Source organism: Mirounga leonina, unplaced genomic scaffold (genome assembly GCF_011800145.1).
Source record: "Mirounga leonina isolate KUSES-001 unplaced genomic scaffold, KU_Mleo_1.0 Mir_481, whole genome shotgun sequence".
Classification (NCBI taxonomy): domain Eukaryota; kingdom Metazoa; phylum Chordata; class Mammalia; order Carnivora; family Phocidae; genus Mirounga; species Mirounga leonina.
The window spans coordinates 3,211,338-3,227,072 of record NW_023270773.1 but is presented as its reverse complement, the minus strand read 5'-3'; the positions used below and the strand labels follow the sequence as shown (position 1 = coordinate 3,227,072).

At 55.2% G+C, this 15,735-nt stretch overlaps 1 protein-coding gene and 1 long non-coding RNA gene across 2 annotated transcripts in view; one reads left to right on the top strand and one right to left on the bottom strand.

The window, feature by feature from the left end:
- The window catches only part of BCR (BCR activator of RhoGEF and GTPase), a 121,882-nt gene that overhangs the window by 100,909 nt on the left and 5,238 nt on the right, over positions 1-15,735 (top strand). The window contains exons 16-19 of the mRNA XM_034989260.1: positions 1,133-1,264; positions 13,374-13,433; positions 14,102-14,211; positions 15,461-15,600. Of these exons, the coding sequence (XP_034845151.1) occupies positions 1,133-1,264; positions 13,374-13,433; positions 14,102-14,211; positions 15,461-15,600 (442 nt within the window). The remainder of the gene's footprint in view (positions 1-1,132; positions 1,265-13,373; positions 13,434-14,101; positions 14,212-15,460; positions 15,601-15,735) is intronic.
- LOC117999864 lies at positions 8,880-10,135 on the bottom strand. Its single transcript, XR_004676333.1, has 2 exons — positions 10,050-10,135; positions 8,880-9,531 (listed from the first exon to the last, which is right to left on the bottom strand). It is a non-coding gene; the product is annotated as an uncharacterized LOC117999864 (long non-coding RNA).

Below are 15,735 nucleotides of genomic sequence, written 5' to 3'. Positions count from 1 at the left end.
AGTCCCACCTGGCTGCCTGGTCCACCTCGGGTCATGTGGCTCGTGAGCCCCCAGCTCTCCTTTCTTGGTGTGCCCTACTCTGATCATCAGACTCGATGCCTTAGTAGGACTGGGGCACGGGGAGCCCATAGGATTGCCCGGGCATGATAGCCCTGGGCGTCCCTGCAGAAAGGGTGGGGGCTGCCACGGCAAGGGAGCAGCACAGCCAGGTGGAGCCACCAAAGGCTTTGCAGGGAGCAAGAGGGCCGTGACTGACAGGGGCAGTGAGGGAGGGGTCCTGGACACAGCACAAAGGGTTCAGGTGAGGGCCGGCAGCGGAGGCTCAAGGGACCAAGGCATGGAGGGTTCCAGACCAGCGGGTCACCTGGTGGCCGGCCTGCGTGTGCATCTGGATCGTCCAGGAGTGTTGCATGTTCCTGGCATACGTGCCCTCCCCACCCCGATGCAGGCTCAGAAATCTCTCCTTTTTTCTTTTCCGTCACCCTCTTCCCATTTCCCCACCACAAACCTGTGCCTGCGACAGCACTGGTGTGAAATGCAGAATTTACCGAAGAAATCCTGGGGCGATGGGGGAGGAAGTTATCACCGCACATCCCACAGCAGGCAACTCAGAAGCCTACCAGAACAGTTCTTTCCTCTCTCCTGTATCACCTCCCTGGGTCGATTTTTTTCTTCCCCTTTCAAATAGACTGACTTTTTAGAGCAGCTTTAGGTCCACAGCTTTAGGTCCAGAGCAGAAAGGACAGAGATGTCCCACATACCCACTGTCCCCAAACATGCACAGCCTCCGCCACTAATCGGTGATCCTGCACTGACACATCATTATCACCCGAAGTCCATAGAACATCTGCACTTGTAACCAGCACCCCTGAGCTTCTGATGTAGGTGGTGCGGGGACTGTCCTTTGACATTCTGGCTTAGGGAGTTTGGATTAGGTGTTAGAGGCATTCAGAGCTTCCAGAAGCATCCAGACTGGGCCATAGTGGGGTGCTCACAGGGAAGTAACTTCTGAGGGTCTTTCTCGCAGGACTAAAGCGGAGAGGGTCTCGAGGCATGGGTCCTCCTGGGGCACCAAGGAAGCCATTGGACCTGTCTGCTAGTGACAGACTTTCCTTCTTTCTTGGGACTTCAGGAATTTGAGATCGAGCTGGAAGGCTCCCAGACCTTGAGGATACTGTGCTATGAAAAGTGTTACAACAAAACGAAGATCACCAAGGAGGATGGCGAGAACACAGACAGGATCATGGGGAAGGGCCAGGTCCAGGTAAGGCCACCACCCTCCTCTGCCCCCCCTCATATACCTGCCCCTGGACCTGCCCACACCCTCCTCCGGATGTTCCCAGTTCTTTCCCCAGTTGACCTTCTGGGACACGGAGATGGCCTGGCTCCAGGGATTGGGGGCAGGTGCCCCTGGACTTGCAAAGGGACCCTCACAGGTCCTTTCCTGCCCCTCTCTGTGTTTGAGTGTCTTGTCCCCAAAAGAAGTTCAGTTTGGCTTGTTCTCACAGCAGGGGCCTCAGTTTCTCCATGGCCTTGTGTTTCCTGTGGCTCACCTGTGCAGTTCTGTGCCCCATTGGGGGGAAGCCCTGATATCCATGTTCCTTAAGGGCCTCTTACCAGACCCAGCCGAGCAGGTTCCTCCCTGCCCTGCCCTGGGGGTGGGCACTGACTGCTCCCACTCCTCTCTGACCCTCGGACCCTCTGGTAAAGCCCCCAGCAGGAGTGGGCTGGGCATTCCAGGTGTCTGTGGGAGAAGGGGGCTCTCCATGAAGCCCCACCTCCCTTCTCTGAGGGCAGGAAGTAAAATCCTTTTGTGCTGAAATACTGAGCAGCAGGGATGAAAGAGAGGGAGGGTGACTCACCCCTGAGTAATTTCGTCCCCTGAGTAATTTCGTCTTCTGGTGGGGGGTGTGGGGCACATGCTCATCCTTCAGAGGAGCAAGTCCTCACTTAGTGGGGGCTCCAGACCCCCTCTCTGTTTCACCAGGTTCTCAGGTTCTGGTTCCCCAGGTTTTCACAGCTGCCTAATTTCCCACCCTGGAAGCTTATTAGGGAATTCAGTGGCTCAGGGCCTCCAGGGACCCCTCCCACCCTGTACCTTGAGACCAGGTCTAAAAGCAAAAATGCTCCTCTGACTGCCTTATTCCTACCCTCCCCGACCTGCCTTCTAGCAGACACCACCCCATACCCCGCACCTTCCCAGGAGAGCAGGCCCAGGGCCTCAGCCGCCTCCACAGACAGGACCTGGGGCTGGACTCTACTGAAGTCAGGGGTAGGACCGGCCTGGGGCAACACTCCAGTGAGTCCACTAAGGTTTGGGATGCACATTGGGGATCAGTTGGGGCAGCCTTATCTGACATAGGGAAAGCAGGATTATTGGCCCCTCTCTCAGATGGTATAACTGGGGTGCAGGGGGTTCCCAAACAGACTTCAGCTACTCACCGCTGATAAAATCCGAAGGCAGAGAGACGAGAGATGGTGAGACAAGAAAGGGATTTACTTCAGCGAGGCCACCACCAGGAAGACAGCAGGCTAGTGTCTCAAAGACGGTCTCCAAAGTGCTAAAAATACTTGCAGGTTTATAGAAGGAAAGTGTGGGACAAAGGTTGGTGGTGGGCAGTGAAGGTCAGGTGGAGCATTGTCTTGGGGTCAGTCACGTGGCGTCTTGCCGAATTCCAGGCAGTCCTTACTGCTTGAGGGGATAGCTTCGGTTCTCATCACAGGTTGCTTTGCCCGCAGGGTCTTTTGCCTGAGTTAAGAGATAAGCTGGAAAGAAGAACGTAGTCAATGAGGAAGTGCGGACTGAGGTCGAAATGAAGGTGGTTGAAATCCTCTGTCAATGGGCATGGTCTTCTTTGAGGGCCAGCTGCTGGTCCAGGGCCACCCGGTAGATGTCCTGGACCTGGGTCCTACCTGTGGCTTAGATGCTGAGGGAGAAGGGGATGGTTCCTCCTTGCTCCCTATCAGCCTGGTACACCATTGAGCCAGCTGTAGGGGTCTTGGTAGCAAAGGGCTTCTGGATAGAAGAAACAGAAATGCAGGCCAGCGCTTTTCAGCTATTCCACTTTCGGGGTCCTATCCAGGGATCTTTGACAAGCCAGGTCCCTTCCCCAGCCATGAGCTGGGCATGGGCCCCACCTTGACAGATGCGTGTGCCCACTGCGAAGTTGGGGTGGCGTCTGGGGGTGGCTCGCATGCTCAGTGCGGACACTCACCACTTTGCAGCTCATGTGCGTTGACGCCCCAGTGTCCTTGAGATCCAACCCCATATGTCCACATAGATTCCGTTCACTTTCTTGGCTTGATAGAGAATCCCATGGATTGAGTCAGCCATATCAAGGGGCTCTTCTGCTCTTGATGGACACTAAGGGGTTTCCCAGCTTTTGCTGTTCTGTGAGCAGCTGGTGCTGGACATCTTTGAGGACTGACATGTTTTGGCACCTAGTGGGCAACAGTCACAGCTCGGGCCCTTTGAGTTTTCAGACTCTGCTCTGCTGCTCAACAACTAATGTGTTCCCCTTGCTCCCCCCCTCCACATTTGCATCTGTCCCCAGCCCCAGCGTGACCTCCCGCACACTCACGCCCTGACCCCCCCCCCGCCCCGTCTTGCAGAGAGCCCCAAGGCAAGCTAAGGATGCACACGGACTGGGTGTCCGGCTCCTTTTTTCAGTCCATCACACAAGACTAAGGGAGGCTCAGATTCCACCGACCTTTGACTTGACTCATCCAAATCCTCCAATGCTAGAGTTCTGGGGTGGTAAGATTTGAACCAGGGCCTCTGAGCACTGTCACTGGATAACTGGGCGTCTCAGTGGAAAAGAGAAAAGAAAGGATACTCATCTTCTTCTTTCATTCTGTCGAGCCTTCTCTGGAAACCCTTTGCCATGATACTACTGGACATGAACAAAATACTCCTTTATGAGCACAGCCTGTGCTCTTAGACACACCGGGGGTGCCAGGTGAGCACCCTGCCCTGTCCCGGGGAAGAGGAGAGCAGTGGGGTCGTGGGGGCTGGCTTGGGGCATCTCTGAGCTTCAGCTGTTCTCTGCCCCTTTCTGCCCTCTGACCCCAGTCTGCATTTCCCCATGCAGGCGCTCTGAGGGGTGCTCCTCAGCAAACACTCTCCCTTCCTATTCCTTCCAGTAGGACAAGATAGGACAGGAGTGGAGGACATGGACTCCATTAAAAAAAAAAAAAGAGGGGCGCCTGGGTGGCTCAGTCGTTATGCGTCTGCCTTCGGCTCAGGTCATGATCCCAGGGTCCTGGGATCGAGCCCCGCATCGGGCTCCCTGCTCCATGGGAAGCCTGCTTCTCCCTCTCCCACTCCCCCTGCTTGTGGTCCCTTTCTCTCGCTGTCTCTCTAATAAATAAATTAATTAAATCTTTAAAAAGGGGCGCCTGGGTGGCTCAGTCGTTAAGCGTCTGCCTTCGGCTCAGGTCATGATCCCAGGGTCCTGGGATCAAGCCCCACATCGGGCTCCCTGCTCCGCGGGAAGCCTGCTTCTCCCTCTCCTATTCCCCCTGCTTGTATTCCCTCTCTCGCTGTGTCTCTCTCTGTCAAATAAATAAACAAAATCTTTAAAAATAAATAAATAAATAAAATTAAAAAATTAAAAAAAAAAAGAAATTGTACATGACCTTGTTAGAACATCAAGGTTGACTATATTCAGCTGGATACAGGTATAGGGACCACTGCAGTGGGGTTTTGCAGCAGGGGAGAGAGATGGAGCCCAACTCTGAATATGACAAAGAGAGAGGGAATTTATAGCCAAGGAGCGGGGTGTGGGGGATCATCAGTTGGAAGTTACTAAAGGGAAACATCGGGGGTAAAGGGGGATTCTGGCTAAACCAACCTAATGGGTTCCTTGCTGAAAGCAGGCTGGGGCAATCAGACATCACCCAGGGGTGGTGGGGAGTGAGGAGTCTGGTCGCTTGTCAAAGGTAATCAGCTATCAAAGATATCGGGGTGGTTCTTGCTAAAATTGGGCGCTTGGGGACATTCCCAAGAACGAGGTTTGGCTGGAAAACAACTCAGAGGAGCCTGACTGGTGTGGCCCAAGGGAGACCCTCTGTCCACTCCCTCAGCCCCAGTGCACCTCCTGTGAGTTGGGGCAAGTCGTCACTGCCTGGATAAACGTATTTCCTCGCGTGTAAACTGGGGCCAGGGGCCACGGAGCCGGGCGCGGGGTCTTCAGTGGCCACTGCTGCTATATTACTCAGTATCGTTACTGCTGGTGGAGAAGGCGGACTCTGGTTCCACCCCGTCGTCCGGGTCTGCTTCCATGGAAGAGCTGAGTGAGTGGGAAGCCTGGCCCCTGAGCCATCATTAGCCAGGAAGGAATCCCAGCATGACACAAGGTCCGTTTGTGACTCACACAGAGTAGGCAGTGGCTGGCCCTGCCCCTGGAGACCCCCATTCCCGGTGGGGCCTGTTTATGAGCCGGCATCCCCAGGATCAAGAAGGCAGGAAGTCAGAGGAGGAGCGGTGATGGCCCCCTGTGGCCCTAGCCAGGCTTCCTTCCGCCTTCCCCAACACCCCCCCCGCCCGACACTGGGGCACACCTAAGGGAGGGAGTCCATGACTCTGAGTGGGGGCTTTTCCCAATAATATCAGGCCCCTTCCCAGTATGCCATGTGGGAGGGACATAGAGCCCTGCCCGTCCTGTTGCTGGGGTCAGGGTAGGGGGGTGGGAATAGCATGGCCTTCCTCCCTCCGCCAAGTGCTTCCCACCCCCCAACCCAATATGTACATTGACTCATAAGCTGAGTGTAAAGCCCTTCCTGTGAGGTGGGGAAGGTGCAGCACCCCAGGAGTGTCTACGGGGGACCAGGGAGAAGTCCACAGCTGACCAGGAGGGCAGAGGCTGGGGAGGCCCCTCTGAGGGGCCAGGGATGGAAATAAAGTCTCCAGCAAAGCTGCTCACACACCTGCCTGGGCAGAAGGGGTCAGAGTCATGTGGGGAGCTGGGTCCCAATTTCCTGGGGCTAGATCGGTCTATCTTCACTCCTCTGCATGGTACTGCTGAGCTAAGGGTTCAGAAACCACCAGTCTGAGTCTCAGGTTTCAGCCTTTGCTCTTCAGATGACTAGCCAGATCCCCATTTCCCCTCCTCAACGATGGAATCTCCATGAGAGGAGGATGGAGGGCTCCCCCTCCCAAACGCAGGATGAGTGAGTTGGTTTGTTCAGAGCATCAGGTCATACCAGACAGAAAGGCAGAAGGACATAGTGTATAACAGGGATGCGGCCCTGGGGGCACCAGCTGTCCAAGAAAGAGTCATAGACTCGCAAACCTGGGCCCTTACGTGCAGACAGGTGCACAGGGCCCCACTGGGAGTCTTCTTGAGCCAGCTCTGAGTCTGAGCAAGCAAAGCCATCCCTGTCCATCACCAGACACCAAGAGCCCATGGTGCCACCCTAGTGATCAAGGGCCTCCTACATGCCAGGCACCAGGGACCCCGAGAACAAGAAATCTGCCCCTATGTTTCACAGAGTGCGGAGTCTCAGGAAGGAAGGAATGCTGCAGATGTGCCGAGAGCCAGAGCAGGCCATGACCTGGGGTGGCTGTGTGGCTGGGATGGCACAGTTATTTGGGGGGAGTCAGGGGACAGAGAAGTCTTCACAGAGTTGGGATCACTGGGTCTGGGGCTTCAGGGGAAGGATTTTCCCAAATGGAGATGTCAAACATCCTATGCTGTGAGCAGAGCAGGAGCACAGGAGTGATGGGAATGTACCTGCTGTGACAGAGCTGGAAGGCTGGCCAGAGTAGCCTGACCGGGTGCTGCGGGGGTGGGATGGGGGCCTGCAGGCTCTGCCCGAGTGCTCCAGCACATTCGAGGCCAGGGGCTGGGACCAGCATCCAGGGATAATCACCAGATTCATCAAAGCCCAGGGAAATTGGAGCCTTGCAGTTATTAAGAAGTCCTTCCTTCCATCTTTCCCTGCTCTCCTCTGTTTGCAAATTTTCTATGTTGCTAAACCCCCTCCACCCTGTTTCATCTCAGTGATTAACTTAATATCAAATCCTAGAATTCTGTCTTCTCCCATTTCTCCTGATGTTTTGAGAGTCCAGCTGGGCTTACAACTCATTCCAGTGGGATCATCCGAGTTGTTGTTTGTTTTTTCTTTCTAACATTTTTTTGTGAGTCTTGGATGAGGTTGGGGCCTCAGGCTCCTGGTTTGACCCTTGCTTTTTTCGAAGCTGATGCTTGGGGTGGTCGTATGTGATTTCTCAAACTCTGCCAGCCTGGGTTGCTTGCCTCATGCGTGGAAACCTGGCTGGATACAGACCCGACAGGTCCACCCAACTTCTAGGGGTGCCCTGACACCCATGCTCCAGCCCTCACCAAGACCCCGCTGTGATGTCTGCCCACTCGCGGGCAGTCTCCTCATTCGCCCACAAGTGCCCCACAGCAGCTGTATGAACGTGGAGGTGCCACCAGCACTTGCACATGCATGACACCCCGAAACTGGAAGGAAGCCAAAGTGTCCGTCTTTGGATGGGTGGGTCCATAAACCAAGTGTGGTATATCCATACAGAGAAATACTATGCAGCCATTACAGAGGAAGGACATTCAGATACACGCTACATGGATGGACTGTGAGGACATTGTACTAAGTGAAATAAGCCAGACACAAAAGGGTGAGTGATCTATGGTTCCACTTACAGGAGGAACCTAGGACTGGGGAATTCCTAGGGACTGAGAGTAGAACAGGGGTTCCTGGGGGCTGGGAGGAGGGTGGGGATGGGGAGTTATTGCTTCAAGGGGACGGTGTTTGGGATGATGAAGAAGTTTTGGAGGTAGGTGGTGGTGGTGATTGCACAACATTGGGGATGTACATAATGCTACAGAATTGTGCACTTAAAAATGGTTAATTTTATGTTATATATATATTTTACCACCAATTTTTAAAGAGTTAGCATGTCCACAGGGTGCAGGGATGGACATGGGAGTCCAGACTCAGCGACTTGCCCCCTTCATGAAATCCCCCACCACCAGAGGGACAGTCAGTCCCTGCACCGTGCGGCATGGTGGGGAAGCTGCCTTCGGGAGCCTCAGCACCCTTACCTGGAAGAGGGCAGATGTCTGGCTCTCGGCAATCCCCAGTAACTAAACGCTCAGTCTGTGCTGGTAGGCGTGGCAATGCGTGTGTATTGAAGATGCTTACGTTGTATATCCTGTATAACACGTATCTTGGCATGGAGGTACCTCAGCGAATGCAATAGACAAAAGCTCTGTCCTTGGGGCCGGTACAGGAAGCAAACATCAACCAAAATAAGAATAAGATCTGTGGTCAGACAGGCAGGGGATGGGGTTTGGGAAGATGTGGTTTTCAAGCAGGTGGTTGGGGACAGCAGATAACTGTTAGAAAGGTACTGAGAGACCCAGCTTTTTATCACCAGGGATTATCTCAGGACCATGCCCATTCCATCCACACAGCCACTCACTGTGCCAGGGCGTCCTTCGTTGGTGGGGAGGGATGCCTTCCTGGGTGCCTGGGTGGGGGGGTGGGGGTGCTCAGAGACAAATGAGACACAGCCCGTGTTTCGGGTAAACGAGCAAGGGGAGAAACCATGTCACCTCTAAAACTATCTTGGAGAGGTCCAAAGGGTCTCTTGTACCAGCCACATAAAATGAGTGATGATTGTGTTTAATAAACATATGAGGAAGATTTTAGTCTCTAAAAGTTATGAACATGTAAAAGCACGTGAGCAAATCCTTCTTGTCCAGATTCCCCAGGATTTGCCCCAAAGAAGCGTACGTGAAGAAAGTGTGGCCGTGGGACCTGGGCCTTCCTTGCTCTGTTGCGGTCCAGTTTGGGACCCTATATCTTTTTTTCTTCAATTGGCTTGTCAGACAGTGCCTCCATCTTAAGTATACAATTCAATCATTCTTTAGTAAATTTACACAGTTGTATAACTCTAACAATCCAATTTTAGAATATTTCCATCCCCCAAAACAATTTCATCATTCCCATTTATAATCGCCCACTGTTCTTACGCCCAGACCCAGGCTGATCTGCTTTTGTGTCTGCAGATTTGCCCATTCTGCATATTTCATGTGAATGGAATCATTCTATATTATGCAGTCTTTCGTGACAGGCTTCTAACACTTAGCACGTTTGTGAGGGTCACCCACATCGTAGCAAGTGTCGGTTATGGCTGAGTCATATTCCATCGTACATATTCATTCACCACGTTCTGTTTATCCACTCACCAGTTGGTGGACACTTGGGTTTCCAGCTCGGGGCTTTTACGGTTAACACTGCTGTGAACGTGTGCACACAAGTCTTGGTGTGAATGGATGTTTTCATTCTTCCCGTGTGGAGACCTGGGGGTGGAGTTGCTGTGGAGGGCAGCCAAGTTTAGATCTGGGAGGAACTGCCCTACTTTTCCAGAATGGCTGCAGTATTTCCTATCCCCAGCGGCCGTGTCTGAGGGCTCCCATTTCTCCACAGCCTCACCAACACTTGTTACCATCTTAGATGTCCTAGGTGGTGTTCCTTTATCCATTTAAGTGATGCTGGCGCCTGGTGGAGACCAGAGAAGGGCAGCAAAGAATTAAAGATGTGGACGCTAGAGCTCCGGAGAACAGATTGTAGCAATAAGAGCAGAAACGAGAGACCAGAATTCCCTCCTGGGGAGATTTCCCCGGGCGTCTCTCAGAAGACCCATTCCAGGGAGTAGGTTACAGTGCACACATGGGAAGCTGGGCGAGGAGCCCTGGGGAAGCCCTGCTGGGCCTTCCTGGGCCGTGTTGGTGGGCACAGAGGGAACGGGCATTGCCTCCTTTGGACGGTTTAGTCCTGCCTCTCGGGCTGAGGGCAGCGCCTGGTCCTCAGCAGAGCCACCCGGGCACATGGGGGCAACCATCCACCAGCCCCACCACCCACCATTGTTCCCCCACCTCGCCCAACCCCAGGGAGACAGGCTGGAAACCAGCCCTTCCTCCAGAGAACACTGGGGGTGAGCAGACACCCCCCCATCCCACCCAGTCCCCAGCCCCCCTCCCCCATCCCCCAGCAGCAGCCACATTCCTTGCCGAGACCTTGAGACCCCAAGGGGCCCCCATAGGCGTCTGGAGCACCATTTCCTGGTCCTCTGTGCTCAGTCATCTATTTTTCCAAATCCCAGTCCCGGCTTGTTTACTTCTCTGGTCCTTTAAATAGCCACACTTTTGAGAGCGCGTGCCAGCCTTGAATGTCATTCGGGGCCGGACTGCACCGAGCCTCGGGCCTCATCATCGTGTTATTCTTCGTGCTGCTTCCGCTCTGCTCGGCACACTCTGTTCTTGGGAGCCGAGCCAGCCCAGGGCCAGTCTTTCCCACTGGAAATGCCATGAGTCCTGCGGGCTGGGTTGAGGAGCCACCCGGCAGCACTGTGGCCCAGGTCTGCGCTCTGGAGGCCAGCTCGTGCCACAGCCTCTGGGGCCAGGTGACAATGGGGCTGGACATCAATGGCACTGAACCCCCTCCCCTGGGCTGGCTGTGCCCCGGGGGGGCCGCGGGGTGTCTGCTCTGAATCCAGTCAGGACAGTGCATGCTATTACTGGTGTCACCGGCTGGGGTGATACAGGCTCGGGGGGGGGGGGGTGTCCCTAGAGCATGTCCAGCCAATGAGGCAGGCTGGCCAGGCAGACACGTGTTACTCAGTGTTTCCAAATGAGCCCACAGGAAACCAGCCACTTAAGAAGGAAGCTTGGCTTTTCTGGGCTTTAGAGAAAACTGACTCGTTGGAGTTCCCGTAACCGATAGGCTGCTGGTGGGGGACGGGGCTGTATTTTCCAAACACACACAAAAAAGGAGAATCCAGGGGCGAACGGAAACTTTGACCTTGGCGAGCCAGGCTGCAGGGGTGGGGCTTCCCGAGAAGCGTGGTCAAAAGGCAGTAGAGGCCGGGAGCTTGTCACTCTCCTGTCCATCTGCGCGCCTGTCCACACACGCTCCTATCTAGCCACATTGGCCTCTCAGAAGAGCAGGGCCAAGGATGCGAGAGACGCCGTTTGCCCCCGCCGCCATGCAGGGCCTCCTACGGTACTTCCATCCCAGCCGGGCGGGCTGGAGCCGGCTGGCCTTGGCCGAAAAACACTTGTGTGCTCGGGGTACCGCCCTGTGGACCCACATCCGAAACCTCGTGTGCAAGGGCAAGGTGGGCAGACGGGTATGCCACGGTTTCCTGGGTGGGCCACGTTGGGGCAGGGTCCCCTGGATGTGCTGCTCCATCGCTCTGCTTATCGGCTGCATTGAGAGAGGGGGGCCCAGTGATTACCATTCCTGGGAGGGAAAGTGAAGGGGGTCTCCTGCTGAAGCTGCTTCTGTGTCTCCCTTTAAAGAAAACTCCCAGTGGCAAGGAAGCTCTCCCTTTCCTTAGGAGCAGGAGGAACGGTGTCTGTCCCCTTCCTTCCTAGACAGCCAGGACACAGGAGTTGGGGATGATAGGCTGGCAGTGCACCCCCCCTTACCTCTTCCCACCACAGCTGGTCTGGTTGAGAGTGTGGGGCCCCGGCATCATCCTGCTCCTGCCACCCCTGGAAGAGGCTGTTCCCCTAGCTGGATGCCTGGGACTCGCTCTCGCAGGGAAGCACCAGTTGGGAGGTTTCCTTTTCTGAGTGGTTTGTGACTGCCTGGTCCCTGCTCACAGGCCCTGCCCCTCAGGGTGGGGTCCCTGTGGCCCAGGAGTCTGGCCCCTAAGAACCTCCTGGGACAGATGAGGAATGAGAACCTGGGACCGTATAGCCTCAGGAGGGAGATGCTCTCCCACCCTTTGTTTTTCTTTTTCTTTTTTTTTTTTTATTTGACAGAGAGAGAGACAGCGAGAGGGAACACAAGCAGGGGGAGTGGGAGAGGGAGAAGTAGGCTTCCCGCCGAGCAGGGAGCCCGATGCAGGGCTCGATCCCAGGACCCTGGGATCATGACCTGAGCCGAAGGAAGACGCTTGACAACTGAGCCACCCAGGCGCCCCCACCCTTTGTTTTTCTGTGTTGTTCTGTCTGTACATTTCAAATCTTTGGGGATGTTAGTAGGCCCTTGAAGGGGAAGTGATGTCCCCCCTGCTCCCCCCTCCCCGTCCCCACCGGGAGTGCCTCTGCTGAGCCTCCATGCCAAGCAGTGTAGGGAGAGAGGCTCAGGCTGCACACACCTGAAGGGTAGCGGCTGCTGGGCCTTCTTTCCTCTCCTGCACAAGGCCCATGTGGCTCTCAGCTCTTGGGTCTCTTGCAGTGAATAGCCATGGGACACCTGTCCTGAGCACCCCTCTACACCTGGAGCTGTGCTCAGTACCGTTGTGTGTGTGTGTGTGTGTGCATGTGCACGCACATGCACAAGTTTGTGTGTGCAGAAATTGAGAGGCGCAGACCCCCCTCAAGTGGTTTGTCTAGTCGCAGACATGAACCATCGCCCTAAGCAAGTGATGAAATCTGCAAGGCCCTGCATGAGGAGCGCCAGGTTATATGGTGTCAGACGGTGGTTCCCTAACCTGGCTTTATATGAGAATCCCGTGGGTAGGTTTCTAGTTAGGTGAATCCGAGATTTCCCCCCCCCCCCCGAGCTGCTGGTGCAACTCTGGGGTAGAACCCTGGGAGCTGTTTTTAAACAAGATCTTCCCAGGTGCTCATTTGTCCAGCCCGACCACTGGTGTGGAATGTGTGCTCCCCAAAACAGAGGGAGATGGAGCCCTCATAGATGGGGGCCCTTGGCCTGACCACGAAGGTCTGAGGACTGTTAAGCAGCATGGTCCCGCGGGCCAGCGCTCAGACAGTGCTCAGTGGGGTGAAAGCCAGAGGGGCTGCAGAGGGCCCTCCAGCCCCCGTCACTCGCTGTGTGATTTGGAGCTGGGCTCTGGGTCCTTCTGGGCCTGACTCTGAAACATAGGACTGGCCTGGACTGGAGACCCCTCCTGCATGGGCTCCTACAGCTAAACCACGTAGCACGCTCAGGGGGAAAACTGTCCCAAACTCTTCATTGGCACACCCTCTGAAAGTTGCTACTGAAGTTGGGTTTCCCAAAATATGTAAGCCGACTGCTCAGCCTCCCTGCGCTGCACATAGTGCCTGAGATGGTTGGTGAGGGGGAGCAAGATGGCCACCAGCATGGACTTGAAGTCCCAGCAGGAAGGGACAGAGGGAGGAACGGGGCCCCGAGCCATGAGCCTGGGACCCGTGAAGCACAGATCTGGGAGTAGGAGGGCTCTCAGTTCCAGGGGTTTTCTAGCAAGTTCTCTTTCGGGACCCTTCTTGGCCTCTAGATAAAAGTGCCGGCAGAGGTCCAGCTCTAATTCTGACTTAGGTGTGGAGAAGTCACAGGCTTGGGCTGCTGCCTGGCAGGGTCTCTGTGCAGACCCCAGGCACCTGCTGATCATAACTGCTTGCTTTCAGCTGGACCCCCAGGCCCTGCAGGACAGAGACTGGCAGCGGACTGTGATCACCATGAATGGGGTATGTTGGTGCCTACTTTTCTCACAAGATTAGGGTGGCCCCAATTCCTTCCAAAGCAATCAGAAGGAGGCTAAGCCTGAGCCAGTGTCTGAGGTGGGGTGTGGCTGAAGGAGGGAGAAGCGCTGCAAAGCCGGGTCACTGCGGGCAGGAAAGAATCCCATTTGGTGGCTGGAGTGCAGTCCCCGGCCAGGCGCTGACCATCCCTCCTTGAACAAGACAGGCAAGACCTTGACCCTGGTGTCTGCCCGTAGAAACGGAGACCCTGATTCGTTTTCAGGGTCCCAGAAGGATTTAGACCTTTAAAAGAGAAACAAACAACCAAAACTATTACCAGAAAAGGTCTGGGCATAGGTGACAAAATGTTAACATTTGATAGATAATCCATGGCTTTTTGTTATGTTATTTTCTGTACTTTTCCTCTTGTTAACTATTAAGAAAGAGAAGCAGTGGGGATTAGGGCTGGGGGCAGTGTCCTGCAAGAGCTAATCTTTAAATCACACTGACCGTTCCTGGTTCTTGCTGAGTTGGGCCAGGGACCTGCTCTGCACTGGGGTCTTAACCCAGTTGCTCAGGGAGGGGAGTGATTTGCCAAGCCCCCCGGGCCTCTGGGAACTTGGACTATGAGTCCCAGAAGGGTGAGAGGGCCGTGCCCCTGCCTCCCCCTGCAGATTGAAGTGAAACTCTCAGTCAAGTTCACCAGCAGGGAGTTCAGCTTGAAGAGAATGCCTTCCCGAAAACAGACGGGTGTCTTTGGAGTCAAGATTGCCGTGGTCACCAAGTGAGTGGACTCATGCGTCTCTCATCTCCGGGCACAGTGGGCACCCCCTCTCCCCCAGGTGTTTCTGAAGGAAAGAACAGGTGAGGGTCTCCCCTGTCTGTGCATGGTCCTCTGTGCACGAGGCCCCCTCCCAGGCCCCTGGAGCGCTCTGTGTGCTTGGTTGCCTCTCGTGTTTACTGCGAAACTTGCCCCCGTCAGCTTAGGAATGTCCTTGCCCCCTTCCTGTGCGGGCGGGCTGGCGGGCTGGCTCCCACACGATTGGAACTGCTGAAGGTCAGGGTTTTCTTCCCTCACTCAGAATCTGTCCCGATTGGGGTTCCTGTGGAATGATGCCACCCCAGCCCCTTGGTCAGGTCAGTTGCCAGGAGAAGTCTGTATGTTGGTTTGAGAGCAGTTCGCAGGAATGGCGCAGGCCGCTTCCTTCCAGAATCCATTTACTTCCTCCATTTCGAATCTGGCTGGGCCCCTGACCTCACTGGTTGTCCAGGCGAGGGCCCACATCAGATGTTCCCCAGACACCTAATTGTGTCCAAACACCACGCTCCGCCCCCAGCTGCACCCCAGCTGTGCCCACAGTTCTCTGGATGGGTCTGGGCCCGAGCAGAGAGGACTGTGTCAGCGGTTATCCCACATAAGTGTTGCTGATGGGGGTGACTTGGGAGAGCGCTTTGCTGGGCTCCTGAATCCAGTTGCTCAACTAGGCTAGAGCAAACCCTCCAAACAGCATGTCTCCTGTTTTTGAAGTATTCCTACCCTAGGGTCCTGTGTGGAGGTACTGGAATTATTCATTGTTAAGACAGCGAAAAGTGTTAAGTTATTTATGTATGTATGTATGTATGTATGTATGTATTTGACAGAGACACAGTGAGACAGGGAACACAAGCAGGGGGAGCGGGAGAGGGAGAAGCAGGCTTCCCGCAGAGCAGGGAGCCCAATGTAGGGCTCGATCCCAAGACCCTGGGATCATGACCTGAGCCGAAGGCAGATGCTTAACGACTGAGCCACCCACGCGCCCCAAATAAAATCTTTAAAAAGGAAGAAAAGGGCCCTAATAAGATGTAAGCAGTGGTAATCGTGAGCTCTCACGACAGAGGAAAAGGGTGCGGACGGGTCCACGGGAGCCCGACCCCTGGGGCCTTCATCACCCCCACCTCCGGGTGTCCGGATGTGCGGACAGGTGGTGGGTCCAGCCCCACTGCGGCCTGAGCCAGGGCTGCCGGGCACTGAAGGCATTGCCTCTCCCCTGCAGGAGGGAGAGATCCAAGGTGCCCTACATCGTGCGCCAGTGTGTGGAGGAGATCGAGCGCCGGGGCATGGAGGAAGTGGGCATCTACCGCGTGTCTGGAGTGGCCACAGACATCCAGGCATTGAAGGCGGCCTTTGACGTCAGTGAGTGTCGGCCCGGGCAGCGCGGGCTGGGGGCGTGGGTGTGGTGACCGTGTGCCTCCCACGGCTCGTGCTGGCTATATTAGGCTCTGTACCTTTCCTTCACTTGTTTTATTTTTTAAATGAAAAGAAGAGGGA